The 15185-nt window shown below is 42.0% G+C and overlaps 3 protein-coding genes across 11 annotated transcripts in view; 2 read left to right on the plus strand and 1 right to left on the minus strand.

The window, feature by feature from the left end:
- Window positions 1-6781, plus strand: part of ppfibp2b (PPFIA binding protein 2b) — a 36478-nt gene extending 29697 nt beyond the window's left edge. For 5 of the 8 annotated variants that reach the window (XM_046048689.1, XM_046048691.1, XM_046048688.1 and 2 more), the window contains 10 exons: window positions 1024-1056; window positions 2034-2169; window positions 2288-2425; window positions 2765-2915; window positions 3380-3491; window positions 3588-3676; window positions 3869-3991; window positions 4278-4403; window positions 4484-4672; window positions 5736-6781. In XM_046048689.1, coding sequence (XP_045904645.1) covers window positions 1024-1056; window positions 2034-2169; window positions 2288-2425; window positions 2765-2915; window positions 3380-3491; window positions 3588-3676; window positions 3869-3991; window positions 4278-4403; window positions 4484-4672; window positions 5736-5966 — 1328 coding nt within the window. In that variant the 3' untranslated portion in view covers window positions 5967-6781. The remainder of the gene's footprint in view (window positions 1-1023; window positions 1057-2033; window positions 2170-2287; window positions 2426-2764; window positions 2916-3379; window positions 3492-3587; window positions 3677-3868; window positions 3992-4277; window positions 4404-4483; window positions 4673-5735) is intronic. The other 3 variants (XM_046048686.1, XM_046048692.1, XM_046048693.1) reach the window with 3 other exon arrangements.
- Window positions 1-15185, minus strand: part of atp13a3 (ATPase 13A3) — a 131948-nt gene that overhangs the window by 45983 nt on the left and 70780 nt on the right. The gene's annotated exons all lie outside the window — the stretch shown is intronic.
- Window positions 12077-15062, plus strand: rep15 (RAB15 effector protein). The gene is made up of 3 exons (XM_046048705.1): window positions 12077-13000; window positions 13266-13598; window positions 13700-15062. Exons 2-3 carry the CDS (start codon window positions 13317-13319, stop codon window positions 14225-14227), a joined length of 810 nt encoding a protein of 269 aa, XP_045904661.1. The 5' UTR covers window positions 12077-13000; window positions 13266-13316; the 3' UTR covers window positions 14228-15062.

Below are 15185 nucleotides of genomic sequence, written 5' to 3' on the forward strand. Positions count from 1 at the left end.
CAGAAATTCAAACACTGGAACACATTGGAAATACGCTTTCAGGAGAATTGAGTCACTTCGCTAATGTTGTTGCTCTGAGTCTGAAGTCACAAACAAGCATCTTCTGAAAAACAACATTCCCGTCAGATATCTCCTAAACAAAAACGAGATAGACCCCGTCACAGCCAAACCTCACAGGTGAGCAGAGTCAGGGTAGCTGTATTCACCGAGGATCAAGCTACTCTAAAGCCGGGATTATTAGGACTCCCTCATGACTCAGAGAGCTGTCGGAGATAATGCCCGGCTCCCTCGCATCAACATTCACTGAAACACACACACACACACTTAAAGCTAATAGGCATATAAGCACAAAGCCACCCATGTATCGGCCTACACAGAGCAGGAGCTAATCAGAGGGCTGTGAGAGGGCAACGAGTGCAAGCTTAAGGATGTGTGCAGTTCAACTAGCTTAGACATCCAAAGTTAACAAACAGGGATGCAACCTGACATCCCCCTTTGCTGTCACTGCCTCACCCAGCACTCTCTCACTGACTGTCTAAGCAGGATGCCGCTGAGAAAGAGCAAGTCGAGCAAGTGCTCAACGTAAACAGGTGTAGAATAAAAACACGTCTACATGTAATGAGGTGAAGTTTGTTCTAGCACCAGGGGGATTTTCTTTTCAGCCTCTAGGTTTTGACTAAGGGGGGTGTTTCAGGATGTGACCTCTTTAGGTCATCCTGTTGGCCCAGGTGACCTGTCGTATACAGCTTGTACACTGACAAGCTTCAAGGCTAACAGAAAGCCACCCACATTGTCAGTATCTGTAGAAAAAAAAAGTTTCATGTAAACAAGCTGACTTAATCTTGTCTGAGTTTCTGGCCCACTTTGGAACCCGCCTGAGGCTTGTAGATTTGCATGTTGCTGCTTTACACACTTGACATGAATACAACATTCATTGTGGAGATAAAGAGGGTGTGACTAATGGTCGCTTCTGCTTTCTGTCTGCTTGCTTTCTTTCCACTTCACTAACCTCCTCTGCCTCAGGATCTCCTGGGAAACATGACCTCTATGATGTTGGTGGGTATTGCATCCCAGTGTGTCATTCTGTTTCCATCCTGTTGAGATCAGTGCGCTTGAAGTCAGCTGACTGAATAATGTATCCAGGGTGTACCAGTAGTTGTTGCAGTGTGAGTGGATATAGCATAGAAGACAAATCAAATAGGCTTCATGGGAAAAACTAACTGAACTATTAAATGCATTGTTGTATTAAATGACTGCCAAGAGTCTCTGTACAATTTCCATCACATGGTGGGCACTGAATGACCAGAAAATGATGTTGCACCTGTTGCAGCACATGTTTTGAAGTGTCATTATGACACTGTGAAGCTGGGACAGTTCAAATAAACATAATGATCTAAAACTTGTGATCTGATACTCTATAAGACAGTTATAATTAAAAGCTGCGTTTATTGATTTTCATTGGACATGTGGTGGAAGTTAAACAAGCTAAAATTGTTGACAACATTAACATCCTTTTGTCATGTTTCTGGCCACCTGATGAATGTAAGTCTAATATTCAGTCTCTTTCAGCTCTGTTTTGGTTTCCACCAACTCCAAAATATCTAGCTAGTCTAGCTAGCTAACTGTGTCTGTCTGCTGTTTCATGCTGGTCAGGTAGTGTACAGTGGGTTTATCAGAGCTTCCTCACCAGGAAACTAAAACAATGACACAAAAGGGGCAAAAAAGCTGATAGAGCTGCAGAGTTGATAAATCTCTGTAGGTCTCAGAGTCACTTACAATGATAATATAAACCATATTGATTAGTGCAGCTTTAAAGTTGCAGTGCTTTTCAGGAAGCTGTATGTTATTATAGCTCGACAGCACGACATGTAAAATAGGCTGCCAATGTAAGAAACAGGACACGTGTGCTCTGACTTTGAGCTGCATGTTTGTGGTCCATGCCAAGCCAAAGATTATTCACTCTGATCCCAGATTTGTCTTTACTTTGCTGAACAAAGTATCAGTGCTTGTATTCTTGTGTTTTTGTCTGGCAGGGGGTCCAGAGAAACTAGAGGAGTGCGTTCTGTCAGACCAGTCCCCTCTGTCCTCTGGAGTGGACTCTGGACAGCAGTCCCCTGTCTCACCAGAGAACAGGAAGAGTCAAAGAGGCATTAAGAAACTCTGGGGGAAGTACGTTTTGAAGTTGACTGTAATTGCTCATTAACAATAGCCTTTACTGTTTTACTTTCACATAGCCACATTCTCTCAGTCTCCATACTTTTCCAATTTTTCCTTCACGCGCTCAAAGCGTTTTGGTTGCCCCCAGGATTCGGCGCAGCCAATCAGGTAGTCCTGCCCAGCTTCACGACCCCGAGCTGGGAGAGTTCAAGAGGGGAGGCTTCAGAGCTACAGCTGGACCTAGACTGGCCCGTTCAGGGAACACACGGTATAAAAACACAAGATGGCTTATTTCAGGCACCATTCAGTTTCACACAACAGGTTTTATCTCAAATCTCTGTTAATCACAGAGAGATTTTAGTGGAGCACTTGCAGCCTCAAATGTCTACTGGTTTAGGACATTTGGCATCATGGGACATTCATGTGCTATTTGATTTGAAGTAGATGAGCTGAAATATACAAAGACTCCGTTGTGATCCTCCAACACAAAATAGTGTTTAACCTTTGCTGGAGTCCACACTGTAAAACACACTGTATGTGGTTCCAGGTCCACTAGTCTCATCTATTGATTTATTACTTTATATAATCTTTCTTCTCACCATGTCAGAGACCTGAAGACGCCCTTTTCTAAGTGGAGCACAGAGCAGGTGTGTGACTGGCTTGAGGAAACTGGACTCAGTCAGTACTGCATCCCTGCTCGCCACTGGGTCACCAGCGGTCAGACTCTACTGTCGGCCACCACGCAAGACCTAGAGAGGGTACACACACACACACACACACACACACACACACACACACACACACACACACACACACACACACACACACACACACACACACACACACACACACACACACACACACACACACACACACACACACTGTCCGGCTCAGTTGGTTTACCTCACAAAATATTCTTCCATTCAGCCTGTCAAATATTTTCCAGTTCTACCTGTCTGAGCATTGTTGCTGTGTGTCAGTCTGTTTGGCATTTAGCTACGCCTGTCTCTGCTTTTCAACCTGCTGGTTAGTTTCGCCTTCAACACTGTCACATTGTCCACCTCAGACCCCACAAACCTCTTCATCTCTCTCCACAAGATCATTTCAATTAGATCATTCACTCTAATGCTGGTATATTTTTTCTTTCTCAGGTGAACCTGTAATGCCATCTGTTAGATTTATGTAACTGTGACATTATAATTTTCTCTCACTGTGACGCCAGGAGCTGGCAATGAAGAATCCGCTCCACAGGAAGAAGCTCCGGTTAGCCATCAAGACGTTCAGCAGCAAGCAGCCTGAGAAGTCTGCAGAGCTTGATTACATCTGGGTCACTCGTATGTACTGAAATCACACTGAAATAAAACAGTCCCTGACAGAAAATCATTCTGAGGTTCCCTCACATAAAGACTGTGATATTTTATGTTCCAAAGGTTGGCTCGATGACATCGGCCTTCCTCAGTATAAAGACCAGTTTAATGATGGAAGAGTGGATGGGCAGATGCTGCAGTACCTCACTGTGGTGAGTTTATAATTATGATGTGAAGGTCAAATAACTGCTAAACTGCAGATAAGTAAAATTGGGCAGTATGCTTCATTTTTTAGAAAATACAAGAATATGAAGCTCTTGTTTAGGAGTTCCCTTGGATTACAGTCAAAAATTTCAAATGCTCACTTTCTCTTTCCCTTGATCTCTGTCTTCTCTCCACCTCAGAATGACCTGTTATTCCTTAAAGTGACCAGCCAGTTGCATCACCTCAGCATCAAATGCGCTATTCATGTTCTCCATGTTTCCAAGTTCCACCCTAACTGCCTCAAACGGAGGCCCAGCAATGAGGTAAGTAGGTGTGTGTGTGTTGTTTAAAAGAAGCGCTGGTCTGTACGCAAGTTTTAGTTTCTTCAGCGTTCAGTTTCATTGAATCAGATATCTGACAAACTCCCAGAACACTTGAGCTCTGCTCCAACTCTAATTTCTTTTAAATCTTTCAAACTTTTCTGTTTGCATCTGTGTTGTTAAATAACATTTTGGACTGTTAATTCACTGTAAGTTGTGTTCTCCTGTTTGAGAAATGCTTAAAATGTGTGAAGTAAAAAATAATAAAGCATGTGTGTTTGTGTTTCAGAACCAGTTCACTCCCAGTGAGGTGGTCCAGTGGTCCAACCACCGAGTCATGGAGTGGCTGAGATCTGTGGATCTGGCAGAGTACGCACCAAACCTGAGGGGCAGCGGTGTGCATGGGGGGCTGGTGGTGAGTACACAATCTCACAATTTGAATGAATGGATGAAAACGCTACAGAAAGCATCCTAAATGTGTCCCTCCTCTCATAGATGCTGGAGCCTCGGTTTAACTCAGACACTCTGGCCATGCTGCTGAACATCCCTCCTCAGAAAACACTGCTGAGACGCCACCTCACCACCAACTTCAACAACCTGGTGGGAGCACAAGCTCAGCAGGAGAAGAGGGAGTACACTGAGGCAGCGGGGTACACCCCACTCAGCATCACAGCTAAAGTCAAGGTAAGATAATACAAGCACAGGCACCATTATACAGCTTGGAGTAGAAGAGAAAGTACTCAACAATGCGGCATTAAGAGAGCACACACAAAGTTAACCCTGCATGTGAGAGGGAAAGCACCTCAATTTGAGGTGAAACCTTGGTGCGTCAGCTCAGTTTAAGCTCTAAACCCTTCAGTGTGTTTAAGAATGTGAGTGCAGAGTAAACCCGGGACTGCTCTGCTCCTCCTCCCAGCTTTAAGACCCAGCCTCCGCTCTAAGTCCCTCTGTGCTCTGCTGAAGAAAAATGAAAGCATAATCCACCCGAAAACAGAATGCACACTTACTGGTGACCCATTTATGACCTTGGATGCTTAATTTTTAAATTTCTTATGCCACTCCGTGAGCACTAAATATTTATGAGGATGGGTTTGTGCACAAATATAACCTGGAATGCTAAATAGACTGTAGATCTAAAAAAAAAAAAAAAAAAAAAAAAACCCATTTATTTGTGTGTGTGGATTTCCTCCCAGAGGGCCACCCAGCTACCAAGTGTTATCCTATAGTGCTTTGTGATAATATCACAGTGGCTTTAGTCAGCAAGAGCAAGCTTAGAGGACACATTTCTATAAGCTGCTGTCTGTTGTTGCCTGGTATCACTCATTACTCACATGCGCTGAATGCAACACAAAGTATGGATATAAGAAAACACTGCATACAGATGTGATGTTTACAAGACACAGAACAAAAGACCCCCTTTCACCTGCAAGTAACTTAATCTGCAGTATTTGTCTTTTTAGCGACATTTGAGGTGCACCCTGTTTGGGTGTTCGGTTCAAATAACCTGGCTAACATGTTGATTTGTTTACAGCCTGACTGCTTGATGCTCTTGGACTCCTGTTCCCACATTTCATCAATATGATGCCTTCACTGTTTTTATAAGTGATAGAACTGACTGAATTATTATTAAGTGATCATATGTGAATCACGGCGTAATTCTGTAAATTTTCAGTGCTGCCGCCTGAGATTCAGAATAGTCATCTAACATCAGACAGTCATATCCCTTTGTCATTTCTGTTCACTGCAGCCGAAGAAGTTGGGCTTCTCTAACTTGACTCACCTCAGAAAGAAGCGGCCGGATGAATCCACGGACTACGTCTGTCCAATCGAGTCGTCCTCGCCTCAGTCAGGACAGTCTGCAGTGAACGGGGTACAGGTGCGGCCCTACGCCGGCTTCAGAGGCCTGAGCCCCATCTTGGACCGAGAGCCAGACCGGCCCAGGGACCAGGTGGGCCTCGAAGACGAGCTGAAAAGCTGATCCATTCCCATGACCACAAATGTGACAACAATATGGCGATACCGTGTTGTCACACTTTCCATCAGCCAATCAGCTGCCACTGCTTCTACTACTTTGCTTCCTTTGCTTGCGGCCCATAATACCTCAGCCCATTCCCTCCCTGCTCCTCTAATCCCCGCCCATCAGCCCGACCCCGTGCCTTACGTGTGAACAGATTCAGAGGCGTCCACATGAACCTGCCTGACTGTTTTACAGTCACAGTTGCTTGTCACGAAGGGTGTACTGAGACGATGAATCAACACACTTGAAGTATTTTGATTTAATTTCCAGATGCCTCACTAACCCGACTTCAGCCTCAAACCTGTGCCATGATCTAACTCATCATGAGAGAACACATCAACTCTCTGGACTCCAATTACTTCCTTTAATCCATGCTGTATATTTGGATGTCATTTGTACAGTCTAACATTTGTACAGTCTAACATTTGTGCACCACTATTAGATGATTTTTTTGGGTGAGTCGGTCATCGCATCATTTACAACTTTGATTTCTTTAATACAGTTCTGTCACATGGTTGAGATGAACTTGTGCAATATTTGCATAATAATATGGAGTGGATTTTATTTAATATTTATGTCATTGCAGAGGAAATGATAAATAGCATGTTTCATTTGAACCTGAGGTGGTGATTTTTGTACTGTTATTTTCATATTTGCTGTAATAGTATTTTTATAGTAAAGAAAATCCTGCTCCACTAAATGAAGCTTACATGTGGTCATGTAAATGTAAAAAGATTTATCAAATCATTTAATAAACAAAATCATACGTGTGTAAAGTTGATTCCTTCTTTCTACACAAAAGTCAGAAGTAAAAGAACACATATTTTGGATGAACATATAAGGGGTATATATTTTCTACTGTATTTTTCTTATTAAATTACCCCTCATCATCAAGATAAAGAAAAACAGATGTGGTATAAAATGATTTTTAAACTTTGAGACAACTGACAGAAAGTAATGGACTATGCTCTATGTGGAGCCACAGTGGATGGCATGCCTGAGTAACCTGCATCAACCGCTAACCTGCTTTCATCATCATCATCATCACCCTCACCATCATGGCTGTTTATGACACCAGCTTCCCCTCTCTGCGGACCTATCTGAGCCAAGGTGTCTGCTGACCATTACCATGGTAACACTGTTTAAAATGACATTGGAAGTGCATGTTTGAGCTCAGCATGCAGCTGCAGGTACAGTCCTCATTGCTCCAGTCAGTAATGTATAGTACACTTCTGCATACTTACATGAATGCCAATATGATTAATTAATGTGATTAATACTAACGCCTAGGAAAGTCATTGTTTCACTGAAAGTAAGTCTGTAATCGTGACTTGTAATGGGTTCATGAGGCCCTGTGTGTGTCGTGTGTGTGTGTGTTGCAGATGGCGATCACAGAGGGTACCATGTTGCAAATAGAAGCTCTTTCTGAAAGCATCAACAACCTCACAGTAAGCACCAACACACACAAGCTGCTGGTAATGACTTGCGCAGCTGATTCACTTACCGAGTAACTGCTGCTCATTGGTTCTAACAGAAGTTTGAGTCACTCAGACGGAAAACTCTGGAGGGAGGAACAACATTAAAACACCACAGATCTGTTGGAAATAAGAAAGTAATAGAATGACTTCTAGAGTGAAACCTGCTCACTGGTACATTATTACTTGTTGTATCTGGCAGATGCCAGCCTTGGTTCTTTTGCTCCTTTTCTGTTTGCTGAAGTCATCATTGAACCCTAACACTTTGGATAACAAACATGTGAAACTACTTCTTGATAGCTATCTAAAACAACATCTCCAGTGAACCAGTTGAGCCTTGAGATCTTAGAGAAAAAATATTACCCTTAGAGATTCATTTCAAAGTGAAGGAACCCATAAGGATAAAATAATTTTTAGCTTACAATATTGTGAATTAAACCATTCATTTATTATTTCAGAAACAATTAAAACATTTTAGCTTCCCGTGATCCTAAAAAGGCCACAGGCCTACATTAATCAAACTGACTGATAATGAAAAGCAGGCATTTTCACAGCAGAGATGTCATAGCACAACAGGTTAAATTATAACCTTAACAATGGCTGCATTCTGTGTAGGTTTGGTAAGAAGCGTTAGAAAAGAAGACTAAAATGAAAATATGTAGGTGTAGCCGTTAGCTTAGCTTAGCATAAAGACTTCAAACGGGTGTAAACAGCTAGCCTGGCTCTGTCTAAAAGTGAAAAGAAATCTATCTAAAGCTCACTAATTAACATGTTAAATCTAAGTTTGTTTGATCCATACAAAAACCTAAGTGTTAAAATGACAATTTGGCATTTAACAGGAAGTTAAGTCCCGGGCAAATTTCTTGGCCATTCTAGAGTATCTACCTGTTGGTTTATTAGCTTTGGGCAGAGACAGGCTGTCTGCATGTTTTCCCCTGTTTCCAGTCTTTATGCTAAGCTAACTGGCTGCAAGTTCCTGTTACATATTTAGCATACCGATATGAGAGTGGTATTGATGTCCTCGTCTGTTTCTCAGGAAGAAAGTGATTAAGCGTATTTCCCAAAATGTAGAAATATTCCTCTATATTATTGCTTAATATAAAAATATTTTACTAAAATGAAAAAAATTAAGTACTCAATTTACAGAACGGCCCTTTTCTGTTGCTAATGTTATAATATAATACATTAGCGGATAATTTTTTATGTGTTAATGTCTAAGCAGCATTTTGATTGGTTGAGGTGGACCTAACTGTGCTACTGCATATTTAATTAGTTCCACCTGTGTTTTCCTGGTATAAGTCAGAAAATCTGCTGTGAAAAAGGCCTAATATTGCTTAACTCTGCAATGAAGCTGGTGGTGCTCTGACTTGGGATACGTTCTCCTCATACATCCCTGGAATGATTTCCAATACCAAATGAGGCCTTTGTTGACACTCTTTCCTAATGGTGCTGTCCAAATTAAACCACAATAAATCCTTGTCATAAACCTCATGTTGCCTCAGTCAAAGTTTACTCTTGAAATACAACTTGCTCAGTTTATTCTGTTTTGTACCACAAAGCAATATGACGCAAAAGACCTCTTCATTCGTTTACAATATCTTCATATATACTAAAACGAAATGTGGTAACTGATCCCAGTTCAGTGGCAAACACCAGCTCCCAAGCTCTCTAACCCATTACCACTCCCATGATGCTTTGCTTCCAGTTCCTGCTCAGCCAAGATGAGCTGCGGAAGGAGCTGAGGCAGTCTCAGACGGCACTCGTTTGAAGGACAATGACCCGACGCCGTTGGCTCACTAATGCAATCAACCACAGAGACCTGTCGCAACCAATCTGACACCTGTACTGTACCTCAAGCCCCGGCCTAACACTGCAGTGTGGAGCTGTTACATGTACTTCTACTAGCCGCTGATACCTCATGTAACACCTAGAGTCACTCTGCAGTCACACTGTAGATACGGTGGGCCAAGGAACACCAGTGGACTTACACAATGTGGAAAACAATCATCACTCGTCATTTACAAATTTCTTTATCAGAATTTCTACAATAATGAACTGTTACTCATTAGCCATTTGGGGCATTTTGTTTCACTGACTCCCTTGCTCTCTAACGATCATACTGACCGCTGTGTACTGTATAGAAGCTATCCCTTGTTTCATGGCAGTCATATGATATGCGTATCATTTCCTTTCATGGAATCTGCGATGAAAGACTGTAGCACATATGTAACAAATGAAGGTTCAACCGCTTGGAAAAAGTAGCCAGAAAAAAGGGTCACATTGAAAATGGATGGATCGATGGCAAGGAAACACACACAACACGTACACAATGACAAATGTTTTCATTTTGAAATTAAAAGACATTACCAGCATATGTAAAAACCAGTTATTTTGTTAGAACTGTTAGATCTTCTCAGAGGAGACAGTGTGTGAAAAGGCTGAATGGGACAAAAACAGATTTAATCCATGTTACTTTGTTAAAATAAGTTACATTATTTCAGTGGGGAAAGATTCAGTTGAACATTATTTCTAGTTTGTTTGGTCTATTAGACTCCATTAAAGTGTCTTCATTAAATGCAGGATATATCAGGGATAGGACAGATTTGGTCTGGAGCACTGGCACTGGTGGTGGTGAAATGACAGCAGCTGTGATGACAGCTCCTCTGCCAGTCTACAGATCAGTTTGAAAGATAAAATCAGTGATAATGTAGTTAAAGTTTAGCATCCAATAACTATTCGGTGCATAAAATATGAGACCTAAAGTTAATTGGTCAGGTATGGTGATGTATGAAATGTGTGAACGAAAGGAGCTGTAGCAGCATGAGAAAGTGGAAATGATGGCTGGAAATGTACTTCCATTAGAGCCCAACCAATACATCGTATAGATATTATCAGCCAGTATTAGCTTAGCACAGATAGTGGACATTGGTATTGGTGTGTATTCCCCTTTATAAGTACAAAGAAAATGCAGTCCAGAAAATACCAGATATATTTTAGGTAATTTAAAACAGTGTCACCATTACATAGTTTGTCCACCAAAAAGCACTGACGAGTTTATTTTAAACTCTGAAATGTTCCACTTAGTAGATATCTTAGTCACAATTCTAAATAAATAAAGTACTAATCACTATTTTTATTTTAAAAGTGTATCAAATGAATGTGTGTAATGTGGAAGTGGTCGGTGCAGTGACGAGCCAACAGAGAATTATCACCCGACTGCAGCTACCTTTGAGCTTTTTACAGTGCCTACAGAAGCTCATCATACCCTGTACACTTTTTGCTTTTTGTAATTAAAGCAAAAGCTGCCATTAAGAAGTATTGACTCACTTTTTCAACTCTGTTATTCTGGTTTTCATTTCTTATTAGGTTTCAGGACTGTTGCCTTGTTACGTCATTTGAATGTGCAGAATATGTAAATAAAGCTGAAAAAAATATATATATATATGTTTTTTTAATAGGTTTTGATTTCAAGCTGAAAGACAAAAAAAGTGAATATTTTAAAGGGGTATGATGATTTTCTGTAGGCACTGTAGCACCTTTTAGTTCCATTGTTTTGGTTTTACAGCCACAGCAGGCTAGCTGGTTGTCATGAAAAAGCTCTGACTGTACGCTAGCTGGATTGTACCAAATGGCAGACTGACAAAGTTAGATACTGATAGCTGGTGAACATAGTGGCACATTTAGCACCTAAAGAGCCAGACAGAGCTAAAAGGAGAGTCAATAACGGACTTTCTTCAATTGGACATTCATCAGGTGAAAAGAAATGCTACTCCAAATGAATGCTAATGCTGGACCCAGATGTGTTAACAAGTCAATGTTCAGCTGCCCCCAGAAACATGAATTAATGCTGCTTTAAGGAGTACATATCAAAGATACGTACACTCACCGGCCACTTGATTAGGTACACCTGTTCAATTGCTTGTTAACACAAGACAACTTGCTGAAGTTCAAACCGAGCATCAGAATGGGGAAGAAAGGGGATATAAGTGACTTTGAATGTGGCATGGTTGTTCGTGCCAGACGTGAGACGAGGAGAATGTACTAGCAAGGTGTACTTAATAAAGTGGCCAGTGAGTGGATCAGCCATAACATTATGACTACTGACAGGCGACGTGAATAACATTGATTGTGTTGTTTCCGTGGCACATGTCAGTTGGGTGGGATCTGTTAGGCAGCAAGTGAACATTTTGTCCTCAGAGCTGATGTGTTAGAAGCAGGAAAAATGGGCAAGTGCAAGCCCCTACAATGGACACGTGGGCATCAGAACTGGACCACTGACCAATGGAAATAGGTGGCCTGGTCTGATGAATCACGTTTTCTTTTACATCACGTGGATGGCCGGGTGAGTGTGCGTGGCTTAGCTAGGGAACACGTGGCACCAATATGCACTATGGAAAGAAGAAAAGCCGGAGGAGACAGTGTGACACGTTAGGCAACGTTCTACTGCCATTTATATGGATGTTACTCTGACACGTACCACCTACCTCAGCATTGTTGCAGACAACATGTACATCCTTTCATGGAAAAGCGGTGACCCACACATTATTAGGCTTGTGCTCATAATGTTATGGCTGATGTATTTATGTATGTGTTGAATGAACATCAGCCAATGTATCATAATTGTAATTTGTAAACTTCACAAAATAAGTCATGTGGGTTTCCATGAACGTTCAACAATTTTAACATAAAAACTGTCTGTACCAGACAAACATAATTTTTTGTCTGGTATCAGCACAAATGATGGTTCATTTGACCCTGTTCTCCCCTATTGTACCGTATATTCTTTAGCACTGATCAGTACCAGCAGAAGTAAAAATTAAAACCTACTTTTACAAAGAGTGTCAATATGACTGCACAAAAGAGCAGCGTAATGATACTGTAGGGCAGTGCATTGTTATGTTGACGAAATAAAAGCACCATGACAGACTGGGTCTTCTGAGTGGTAAACCGCTAATGTTAAGGGATTTGGCAAGTAACCTCAGGCTAAAGTAAGAATATACAGTATATGCGCTTACCTGCACATACACAGTAAACCACACTCTTTATAAATTTCAAGTCAAACTCCTCTCTTCCTCTAAAGTGAAATTACAACAGAGAATCAAACTAAAAACTCCTGATCTGACCTACATGTCCTAATTTGCAATGCCTTCTGAAGGCAGACAGTTGAGTGTTCTGTTTACTGATCAAACCCTTCAGGCTTAACCCAGTCCTCAAGCTGCTGTTGCTGCCACCACTTAACTGGTAAGACTAGTCCTTTGTTGACTTACCTAAAATTTAACAAGTTTCAAACACCACACCCATGCTAACACTGTCGACAGGAAACCTGGGGATAGAAAATCCTCTTTATTCTACTGAAAGTTTTGCACATGACAAGAGACTGAACACTGAGCTTCACGTACACCACCATACACACACACACACACACACACACATAGACACTGTGTATCTCAGCAGGGCAGAGGACTGGAGCGGAGGGCAGCTAGTGGACTTGGAACTACAGAAACTCCTAGACCCATCCTGGTGAGTATCTGGAATCATTTATAAATCTTTTTGATAGATATCTTATTTTTATTGTACGCATAGTAGAGCATGGAAAAGTAATTTTTTCACCTTGAAGTGAAAAACAGGACCATAGCAGTGGTTCCATATGGTGGGGCAACATTACTACAGATGGTGGTTTTCTTTTGTACTCCAAGAACACAACTATCAAAATACTAGACTCAACTTTTACTAACCATATGTTCATTTCAGATTACAGTCTATGTTCTAATCTGTATCTTTCCAGTGTATCAGGGAGACCACTCTCTGATCTCCCACCCTCCATCATCAGTCCACCATGGGAGAGACCATCAGCAAACCCACTTTTAACCCCTTCCAGAACTACAACTTCCTCTCCTCTTTCAAGCGTGGCTCCCCCACCAGTCCATCCTACGATCGGTACAACTCCCCTCAGCCGAGCATCTTCTCCACACTGAGGAGGCCTCCCACCGCCAAACCCAACGATTTCATACCTCTATTCAGCGACTGCATCTCTGCCGCCTCGTCCAGAACTCAAGAGTACCTCCTCTTCAAGGACCCGGAAAACAAGTTCCATCCAAGCCCTAAGGTGCTCACTCAGGTAGGTAACTTTATACTTCCAAAGAACTGAAAACAGCACCTCTTTAGAGCTTCAAAACATTGAACATTAAGTGGTCTTTAAAACATCTTGTCCGCCAACAGATCTTCCTGATGACCTACATCTCTCAGAGCATCAGCCTTAACATGACAGACACCTTCAACTGCACAGCCATGACGCCCGAGCAGCGCATCCTCTTGGGCGCTGACTGGGTCTGGGCCGTGTTGGAGAAGCCCACCAAGAACCCTCGGATCCAGATCGTCGTGCAGGTCCTACACCTGCCCGACAGGGAGGACGTCCCCCCAGAGGCTTGCAGTGAGACCATCCAGATGGCCCAGAAGGAGTCCAGCAACAAGACCATGTACGAGAGGGTGGTCGACTTCTCCACCTCCATCGGCAAGGACTGCTACGCCCTCTTCTTGTTCTTGGGGAAGAAAAACGACAGGGGGAATATCTACGGCGTGCTCAGCAACAACTTTGAGGCGGCCATCGGGAAGTGCAAGATTGACAGAGCTTTTATTGAGAACTTCTTCAAAGGCTCGAGGTATCTCCATACACCTACAGGAATGATGCAGGCCATTGTCACCAAGAAAGAGGGAGAACCTCTCACCCTCATGATTAAATTCAGCTGAACCAAAGGGACTAATGTAATATTTAATGGCCAACAACACAATACAGTGACACAGTGTGGTAAACTTTGTGATAGAGATGTGGAGGGTATTGATGTATCTCTTCAGAAACAAGCTCCATACTTACTAAAATGTTGAGTTTGTTAAAGTAGAGCCTTTTGAGAGAAAATTTTGGTTATTTTCAACCTATTCCAGGTGTTGATGGTGAATCCTACAGGTGTGTCTGTATACTTTCTGCTGTTTACTTAGAGTGCTGTTTCCTAACAGCTTAAATTAGAACCTCATTCTAACACGTCATTTACAAACACGAGGAAACATACGGCACAGCTGAATCATACCATTTCAGTTAGTCCCTTTCTAAAATAACATTACATGGTGCTCAAGTTTTAGAGGGCAAGGTTCACAGCAGAGTGCCCTGTGAAGGACCTGTCCAGGCTGTACCCCTCCAGTGTGACAGTGAGCCCATGCAATATCAACAGGAAACTAAAGCCGCTAAATGGAATTCAGCCATCATTCATTTCATTACATACACCTTTGGTGAGCCCGTGTCCTTTCTTCTTGCGCCTCTGCAAAGTTTTCAAATACCTGCACAAGTAATGACATCCCCATCAGCCTCAGCTGTACTTGGTTTTGTGCTAATTAACAAATGTTAGCATGCTGATGCGCTAAGATGAAGATGGTAAACGATAACTTTTGTATGTTGTTTGTATGTATCACTGTGAGCATGCTAATGTTAGCACTTATCTGAAAGCACAGCTTCATAGAGCTGCTAGCATGGCTGTACACTCAGTCTACTGCTTTAGTATACAAACTGATTAAAAAATGCTTTGATAAATAATGGAACAGAATCATTTCTTGTGGTGATATCTAACTGTTTGACCCCACAGTATTAACTCTACTTACAGTGTAGGGCTGCCATTTTCACTAGAAATTGGGGGGGGGGGGGGGGGGGGGAAACTTC

This window comes from Micropterus dolomieu, linkage group LG05 (assembly GCF_021292245.1).
Source record: "Micropterus dolomieu isolate WLL.071019.BEF.003 ecotype Adirondacks linkage group LG05, ASM2129224v1, whole genome shotgun sequence".
NCBI lineage: Eukaryota > Metazoa > Chordata > Actinopteri > Centrarchiformes > Centrarchidae > Micropterus > Micropterus dolomieu.